This window comes from Octopus sinensis, linkage group LG7 (assembly GCF_006345805.1).
Source record: "Octopus sinensis linkage group LG7, ASM634580v1, whole genome shotgun sequence".
Classification (NCBI taxonomy): Eukaryota; Metazoa; Mollusca; class Cephalopoda; order Octopoda; family Octopodidae; genus Octopus; species Octopus sinensis.
In genome coordinates, this window is record NC_043003.1 from 85,115,621 (window position 1) to 85,125,540 (window position 9,920).

A 9,920-nucleotide genomic window follows, 5' to 3' on the forward strand; every position below is an offset into this window, starting at 1 on the left:
TTATTAGTGCTATTATTAACTCATTAACAGCCAAATTTTTGTTATTCATATATTTGGCTTTGCCAAGTGTCTTGGGAGTTAAAATAATATATAGTATTTAAATTTTCTTGATATGTGAATTATTTTGGAAATTATGATAAATTTTTTGAAAAGTCTCAAATGGGTATCGCTGAAAAAAAGCATATTTATTCTTTTCTGTTCAATTGCAATAATAAACATTTGCGTTTTTTTTTTAACTATAATATATCAAATGTGAATGTGTATAAAATGTCAATGAATGATATAGACTGGAAATGCAGGGGAAAAAAAGTTTTCAAAATATTTTTGTAGTTCAAAAATTGTGACTTATGACAAGACCTGAAATTTTGTGGGAAGGGGCTTGTCGATTACACTGACCCCGGGAACTTAACTGATACTTATCTTATTGGCCCCGAAAGAATGAAATTCAACCTCGGCGGAATTTGAACTCAGAATATAAAGACGAACGAAATACCGCGAATTATTTTATCCGGCATACTATCGTTTCTGCTAGCTCACCGCCTTTGATTCAAATTTTGGCAAGAGGGCAGTTCACTGCCTTAATTGTAATTCTTTCTTAATACAGGTACGATGTCTGAACATTTGAGAGAGGTATCAACTAGTACTTTGTTTTATCGAAAGGATGAAAAGCAAACTTGACTTCAAAATGATTTCAGCTGAGCACGCAAGGAGCAGAAAGAAATGCCGTCGAGTATTTCGTCCTACGTGCTAATGATTATGTTATGTCACCATAATAATAATAATCTTTTGTTCTATAGGCACAGGGATTAAAAGTTTTTGACAGGGAGCTAGCCTATTACATGGCTCCCAGTGTCCAACAGGTACTTATTATATCGACTCCGAAATAATGAAACGTTATTTTGACCCAGGTGAGAGAAGAAATACTGCAAAACATTTTGTCCGACACATTATTGATTCAGCTGAGCAACGGATAAGCGGATATCATCTATCCCAGTATTTTATTTTCTCGACCTCCGAGGATAAAGGCATAGCTGATCCTGACGCAGTAAAATATTATACTTCTTTAAAAACGATTTATTAACTTCATTATGAAATAAAGTCAATAATTTCTACAATTCTCATTAGCTCTCTAATCTGAGGGCAAAATCTTACCACAAAATGAAAGTGTAATATGAGGGAAATTTGAATGCTATTTGGATCTTTTCGGTTTGAACGGCAGTTTTTTAAAATAACTTCCACGTAACTAAACACTTTTAAACTTCGTATACTGGTAGAATGTGTTTATAAAACATCTTTTTCTCTTGGCTTTATTGAGAAAATTCTATAGTTTGTAAGATATCTGTTGTTTTTTTTTCTTCAATTTCTGCAATTTCAACCAATCAATGACGTCTATTGGGGTAAAAAAAAAACATTCTGTGCCGTATGAATATGTCCCTCAATTAAGGAACAGATTGGGTTTATTTACATTTGTGAAGAAAAAATGATACACTTCCTCCCATTCCTAACCCTAAAACAGATTGAAATGCAACAGATTGATACTAGGGTCGTAATTATGGGTGACAATTTCATATGACACCGCTAGAAAAAACTGCCGTTCAAACCGAAAAGATCCTGCAATTTCTCACTAGTTGTGCGAATGTGTAGATGCTTCTTCGATGTTTTAGCCCTTATCAAAAATCTTTCCAGTGTCATGCAACCGTTACTGTGTAAATCTAATATCAAAGACTCCAACCGTAACCATTCCATCTACGACTGCATTATCCTACTGTCACATTTCGTGACAGTAGGATGCAAAGGCAATCTTTCGAACTTTGTACATGTATTATGGTGAAGAAAGTGACAAAAACTACCCCGAATGAAGGTTGAGCAAATAATCATAGAATGTGACTGATTAATCTAAACATTTTTGGACAATCATTCGATATTAGTACACATCGTCATTCACTCACACAACATTTTCCCTTATGACAAAAAGAGGCTGGGCTCAAAAAGACACAGAATGACATGATCTACTAATACCGAAAGGCTGCCATTTTTTTCTAATTATTAAAACGAATGTATTGACAGTAAAAGTAAAACATTGCAAAAGCACACACTCACGTACACACGGTTATATACACACCGAATATAGGTACACATACACACACGCTGACATTGTCTTCCATTCAGTTTGTGTCACTTTGTGCGCCATATTATATATACTCCTTTACTTGTTTCAGTCATTTGACTGCGGCCATGCTGGAGCACCACCTTTAGTCGAGCAAATCGACCCAGGGACTTATTCTTTGTAAGCCCAGTACTTATTCTATCGGTCTCTTTTGCCGAACCGCTAAGTAACGGGGACGTAAACACACCAGCATCGGTTGTCAAGCAATGCTAGGGGGACAAACACAGACACACAAACACACACATAAATATATATATATACATATATACGACAGGCTTCTTTCAGTTTCCGTCTACCAAATCCACTCACAAGGCATTGGTCGGCCCGGGGTTATAGCAGAAGACACTTGCCCAAGATGCCACGCAGTGGGACTGAACCCGGAACCATGTGGCTGGTAAACAAGCTACTTACCACACAGCCACTCCTGCGCCTATGTTCAAAATACTAAAAGTTTTCTGGATGTAAATGAAGGGTGTTTAGCCACTATTTCTAGTATGCCGAACAAAAACAAGCGAAACATCGTCGCGAATAGTGAGAACGGAAGCAAATAGCGAAAGCGGAAGTTGATTTATTTACATTCTGGCCTCGTCATGGGCGGTGTTATATGAAAGAGGCGGCTGTTGACAACGTAACAGTAACTTACTTTTATTTATTTTTTTTTCGGCCTCTTCTTTCTACCACCTGTCTTTTCAGTTCTGCTTTTTGCTTCCTTTCAATTCTTATTCACCTTTTATTCATAATTCCAGATCCTAGTGTTCTGGTTCTTCATGTTAAAAAAACAGACTATTTTTATTTCTATATGACTCGCTATGTCTCTTAACGAAATCACTGAAGGTTTACGAAAGGCCGTTGAATCTGGACGGACGGATATAGTGCGAAGTGTGATTTCAACTTTACAAAAAAGTAAGTTGTTCTTATTGTTTATTTATTTGCCTTTTTCTAATTTTAATGTAATTAACGTTCATTCAAAACTGAATACAAACGACCACTATTTGATAAAATAACCAACCTTCCTTTTAAAATTTTCGTTCTTTTTCCTACTATTCTTGCACAATCAAAGTGATCGCTTGCATTTGCAGTGACTAGGCTCTGTAATTTAGAAAACAAATATAATTTAGTGATATGCCACGAAGAGAATGCCGGCTTCTTCGTCTCATATGCCAATTACTTACGACGGTTAATCAACATTATCTTTAGAGTTCAAACTCTGCCGAAGTCGACTTTGCCTTTCGTCTTCCTGGGTTCGATAAAATAAGTACTAGTCAAGATCTTGGGTCCACTTATTCGACGACCCATTCTCAAATTTTTGTCTTTGTGCCTCTGCAAGAAATACGATTTATCTTCGTTATGTTGGGTTCGAGAAGACTGTTTGTTTTATTGAGTTCTTAACCTATAAATAATGGGCTATTTGCATATTTAAGTGAAGGGGGAAATGTATTTTTTTGAAAATAAAAAGAAAAACTCTTTGTAATTGTATACGTTGTCACATAAACATTCTATCACGGTTGTATTGTTATTGGAGAGAGGGAGGGAAACTGACTTATACAATGTTACTTCGATACACATTCGACGCTGCTAAGGAAACTGCCGTATTATTGATTTCTCTGAGTTTTGACTAGTAGTAGCAATAGTTTAATCCCAGTCAGCCCTAACAGAGCAAACTTGTGATCAGAGGTATTCTCATGTGTCCCTTACGTCCTAATTAGTGTTACGTAGGACTTCATCATCTGGTGTTCCCCACTTTCTCTTCTTTTGTTTTTTTAAGATGACGGTGTGAGTTTGGAGGATTTAGCTTCGTAGAGACTTCCTCGTTTGATAGTAAAACCTCGCGTTGAGTGAGATTACCCCGCGGTTTTAACCTTACCCTCATTAATAACATACCACAATACAACACGGAAAAAATGCACTATCTCGTTTCCTCATTTATTTTAATGAATCTTAAAATCCCAAGTGTTTGTAAGCAAGTATATATTCTCTCTGATTGTTTTCATGTTGACAGGATTTGGAAGAACGAAATATTACGTTTATCGAACTTGGATTTAAATTTCCCTACACGCAAACGTTTTTGGTAAACGAAGATTTGGACACAATTGGACTCAAGGAAATGTTATATAAACGTTCAGCTAAGAATATTACTGTTATGCAGTCATTCACCCCGCCCAGTATTAATAAAATAGAAAGTTTCAATGCTATAAATTGGAACGGCCTTTTACAATGTCGGCTCACGCCGCTTGCTGCAGTCAGACGTCAACCCCTTGGCGACGCTCAACTTTCATAACATATTCCTGTCTTCAGCTTTCTTTTCCTGCGGGTTCTTTTAATGTGAATTGTCTTGGACCTTCGTTACCCATCCACATCACAGTAATAAAATGATTTCTAAAACTGATCGATTTTATCAACCCCAAGATGATAAAAGACAAATGTGACCCTAGATGGACCGAAACTCAAACCAGGAAAGAATTTAACTATTCAGGGCTTCATCAGGACATTTATTATATTAGAGTGTTTACCGTTTTACAAAATTAAATTAGAAAATTGGACAAAACAGAGAGAACACACTTGAAAAAATGAAAAAGAAAAAGATCACAACAATTCACCACCTTGGGTTGAAAAGGTGGGGCGCTGGGAAACCTCTCTAATGGCTATTGAGGCACACTTGCAGCGTTGCCACGGGTGATGGCGAGGCTGATGTGCTGGAACAGCCAAGTTACCTCTACAAGGCTAATTGCCAGTGGAGACAGGAATCTCACTGTTAGTGGTCCGACACCCACCAAAAGTCTCAAATGCCACAGGATGGAAAATGTAGTTGGCCAACAAATCATGGTATTTCAGGATTTTGTTCTGCTTGGTCACAGAAGCTATGGATCTCACCCTGACCACAGCATCCAGGATGTGAGAAGAAGCTAAGAGTTGCTAACTGTGACATTCCAGGCAAGGTATCTGCCTTGCGACCAGGAGCACAAGGTGAGGCCGTCAGGTCTCTTCCCATCACATCTGGACAATCCAGATGGTTCCAAGATGGAGAGGATGTTTGCCTAAGCCAAGCTCCTCTTGGGTATCAGGTTCAACTTCGTATGATGCACAAAGCAACCAGCATTCAGACAGCAGGAAAGGCCATGGAAGCATGTGGAGTTGAGGAGCCTGCAACAACAACAGATTAGACCTGTGCATATGTAAGCTCCCACTCTGAGGGTAATGGAGACACAAAGTTCAACCAAGCTGAGTAGGCCACCAACATTAGCCACAGGGATGGCATCAATCCAGTCACCTGAGTATTTGGCACTAGCAGACAGTAAGCAACATCTTGAAAACTGGTCCGATTGGAGGAAGAGGGAGTTGAAGGTGGCCTTCGAAATTATGCCATCCCAAGCTCTCTGACTCCGACAGTCCTCCACGTTCTCAGGAGAAGACAAGCCCAATTCCCTCCAGTATTGGAGAGCTTCGTCCAAAAATATCTAAAACCATTTTGTACACCACAATAATTTTGTTATCTCTTGTTCCAAAATAATAGGAATGATAAAGTTTTCAAAATTTGGTACAAGGCCAGCAATTTTGGAAGAGGGGCTAAGTCGATTACATCAACCTCAGTGCTCAACTGGTACTTATCTTTTCAACTCCAGAAGGATGAAAGGCAAAGTCAACTTATGTGGAATTTGAACTCAGAACGTAAAAGTCAGATAAAATGTCGGTAAGCATTTTGCCTGGTGTGCTAACAATTCTGCCAGCTCTGTAATAATTGTTTCAAATTTAGGTACATGATCTGCAATTTAGAGAGGAAGGTTTAGTCGATTATGTCAGCCTCATTACTTGACTGGTGTTTTCAGCATCATCATTTCAACATCCACTTTCCTGTGCTTGCAGGAGTTTGATAGAATTTTTTGAGACAAATTTTCTAAGCTGGATGCTCTTCCTTTCACTGACACTCACCTAAGTAGGGTAATATTTTCCCTATGACCAGACATTTGAAATTGGTAACAAAGGATACCACTTGCATGACACCAGCACTCATTTACAACTCCCACACAATATCAAGGCATGGAGATAGTAACACTAATACACACAGATTGTTATATTTTGGGATGGTCATTTTTTTTCTTGCCAAATAAACACATTCACACGTTATATATAAACTTCACACGTTTATTATTGTTCTTATTTTATCTTTTGTCCATTGTCTGGAAATCTTTCGTCACACACCTGTGACCTGTTCCCACATGTCTCCTGTTCTGTTTAGTCATATATCTGGATAAAATTTTTTTATTTAGCACCTTCATTTCTTTTAAGGATTCATCATGAATATTTTTTTTTTTAAATTCATATTCTTTATATGTGAATTAGTTGAAAAAATTTGAATTTGTTTTATTGAGTTTTGAAAAGCGGGTGTTTTGGGAAAGGTTATTTGAAATGTTCTTTGTCATCTAAAATCTGTGTGTTGTGAGTTTTTAAGCTAAGAAAAGATTGGAAAAGAGGAAGAAAGACAAAGGGATGTTTTTATTACTTGGTTGGTTGAAATTGATGACTAATCAAAGAGGTCAAATTTTTTTATCAATTGCAATAATCTTTTTTTTTCAGTTATTGTGTGACTGACAAAATTGTTTTTGGTCAGTTGTCATATTACTTTTAATAAGCATTTCCCCTGTTTTTATAGATATATTTTTTACACATTTAGTTTAGGTAAAAACAAATTTTATAAAATGTAATTCTGTTGCCTTCTGGTATTTTGAATCATCCCTTGGGCATTTGTAGGAAAGAAAAGTCTTGAATCTGTTGTTTCCACATATTTCCAGATGCTTGCTCAGTGGAATATTACATAGTAGTTTTTGTCTCTGTTTATGGATTCTTGTATGTTCGCAAAAGAAATTGTTGGTTTTGCTAAATTAATTCTCTTTGCCATTGAGACAGGTTATGCAATATAGTAGATTCTGTGTGGGCAGTCCATATTTGCATTTACTTGGAAGGAGAATCCACTTTAAATTTTGTATGGGAGCCTGTGTCTAGATATTTTAGGTTGTTGTTGTTGTTACATATTCCACATCTATTGTTTCCACAGTCCTTCCTGAAGAATTTTCAAGTATCATCTGATGTGAGTTTTGTCCTCTTCAGATGTTTTTTTTAAGATTTGTTTGATGAGATTTTCATCAACCAGTGAAGCCTGGTGCAGTTTTCTGGTTTGCCAGCTCCTATCAAACCGTCCAGCCCATATCAGCATGGAAAACAGACTTTATATGATGATGTATGTATGTGTGTAGCATGGAAGGTGAACGTTAAACGACAATGATATATATTACAGTTCTATATTTAAAAGATGAGGAATTACGTACATTATTTACATTTGACAGATATTTGTCCTCATCTTGTTTGTTGTTAGAACAACATTTTGGCTGATATACCCTCCAGCCTTCATCAGGTTTCTTGGGGAAGTTTCGAACTTGGTTTCTCATTCCTAAGGTATTTTTTGATGTTATTATTATTGTATATATATATATCATCATCATCGTTTAACGTCCACTTTACATGCTAGAATGGGTTGGACAATTTGATTGAGGACTGGCGAACCAGATGGCTGCACCAGGCTCCAATCTGAACTAGCAGAGTTTCTACAGCTGAATGCCCTTCCTAACGCCAACCACTCCGAGAGTGTAGTGGGTGCTTTTACGTGCCACCGGCACGAGGGCCAGTTATATCCATCCAGTGTACTGTTTTACTGCTTGATAACTTTTGGTCATGACTGACCGTGGGATTGCACCTAGAAAGTTACCCTCCCAGGCACAAGTCCGGGCAAGGTTGTTTATGGAAGACCAGCAGTCGCCCATGCATACCGGCCTCCCTTCTCCATGCCACCAGTGTTATCCAAGGGAAAGGCAAAGGCTGAAACAGCTTGGCACCTGTGATGTCGCAACTCATTTCTATGGCTCAGTGAACTGGAGCAATGTGAAATAAAGTATCTTGCTCAAGAACACAACACGCAGCCCGATCCGGGATTCAAACTCACAACCTCACGATCATAAGCTCGACGCTCTAACCACTGAGCCATGCACCTTCACTATATATATATATATATATTGTGTGTGTGTGTTTGACCCCTACCACCACTTGGCAACTGGTGCTGGTGTGTTTATGTTCTGGTAGCTTAGCAGCTCAGCAAAAGAGACTGATTGAATAAGTACTGGGGGTCGATTTGCTCAACTAAAATTCTTCAAGGCAGTGCTCTCTGACATGGTTGCTGTCTAATGACTGAAACAAGTAAAAAATGAAAAGGACGTGCTAACTTCTCATATAGAATCAACTGCCATTGAAGATTCAATATGAGCACTGTTTATATTGGGTTTATTTCTGATAAATTTTCATTTCAAAGTGACTTCATCATTTTGCACCAACTTTCCATGCTGACTTGGATTAGACTTATCAACAGTATCTTACAAGTTGAATGACTAAAGTCTTGCTGAAATATCAATTTTGGCATGGTTTATGACTTGATGCCCTTCCTAACACCATCCACTTTTTAGAGTGCACTGGATGTATTTTCTCATAGCATGAACAAAACAACAATTGTTTCTACTATGAAATTGCTTGTCGAGACCTCTCTTCTTAAATCTACCACATTTAGATGGGCAATGTAATATTTTATCTGAAGAGAAAGTTTATATACATACATTGGCTTACTGTGGACCTTCTCAAAGCAAATTCTTACTATCTAATAAGCAAACATGATTTCAACAAAGAATACATACAAACAGATGAATAATGTGTATCCATGCTTCTGATCGAGTGTGATGCATCTCATTTAGGAAACAAGTGAAGTAAAGTGTGTATCATAAATCAATAGAACATCTGTATATATCGTTGGTTGTGAAGTGAAAGAAAAAGCCACTTGGATAAATGGCTCAGTAGAAAGGCCATTGTTTTTATCAAGGAAATATTGAAAGAAATATTAGAAATGTAAGCATTCATGAAGCTATTTTTTATTCTTTTACTTGTTTCAGTCATTTGACTGCAGCCATGCTAGAGCACAACCCTTAGTTGAACAAATCAACCTCAAGGCTTATTCTTTGTAAGCCTAGTACTTATTATATTAGTCTCTTTTACCGAACTGCTAAGTTATGAGGACGAAAACACACCAACATCAATTGTCGAGAGATGGTGGGGGGACAAACACAGACACACAAATATATACACACACACACACATATATACGCAACAGGCTTCTTTCAGTTTCTTCCTACCAAATTCACTCACAAGACTTAGGTCAGCCCAAGGGTATTGAAGACACTTGCCCAAGGTGCCAGGCAGTGGGACTGAACCCAGAACTGTGTGGTTGAGAAGCAAACTTCTTACTACACAGCTTGCCCTGAAGTATATGGTTGATTTGATGTTGGTGTTCACTAATGTTATAGTGACTTTTTGTTATTTCTGACAATCATTGGACTATGATTATACTGGGATATCCTCTTGAAGAGTTTTAATCATTTTACTTAAGTCTGGTACTTACTCTGTTAGAGTTCTACTGTGACATTTTAAAGCATTTGAGGGAGGGTATTTGGTGAAATCAGCTGGATCTGTGGAGCGTGAAGAATTGGGTTCTTCACCAAGCTCTCCTCACTCAAGAATTTCTCTCCAAAAACAAATGACTTTATGGAAAATGACTTCCAGGTCAGATTCCAAAAGTAGCTGGAACACTGGAATCGGTGTAAGGAGATGATATTCAAAACTTAGGTAAATAAGCTATAAGTTATTTTTTTATTGATAAATCTCA

General features: G+C 37.5%; 1 protein-coding gene across 3 annotated transcripts in view; it reads left to right on the top strand.

Moving 5' to 3' along the window:
• Positions 1-2,745: 2,745 nt before the first annotated feature.
• The window catches only part of LOC115214018, a 60,476-nt gene continuing 53,301 nt past the window's right edge, over positions 2,746-9,920 (top strand). For 2 of the 3 annotated variants that reach the window (XM_036504865.1, XM_029783038.2), the window contains exon 1: positions 2,746-3,074. Coding sequence is in view for 1 of the 3 variants with exons in the window: in XM_029783037.2 (XP_029638897.1) it covers positions 2,977-3,070 (94 nt within the window). In the remaining 2 variants the exon portion in view is untranslated. The remainder of the gene's footprint in view (positions 3,075-9,920) is intronic. The other variant, XM_029783037.2, reaches the window with a different exon arrangement.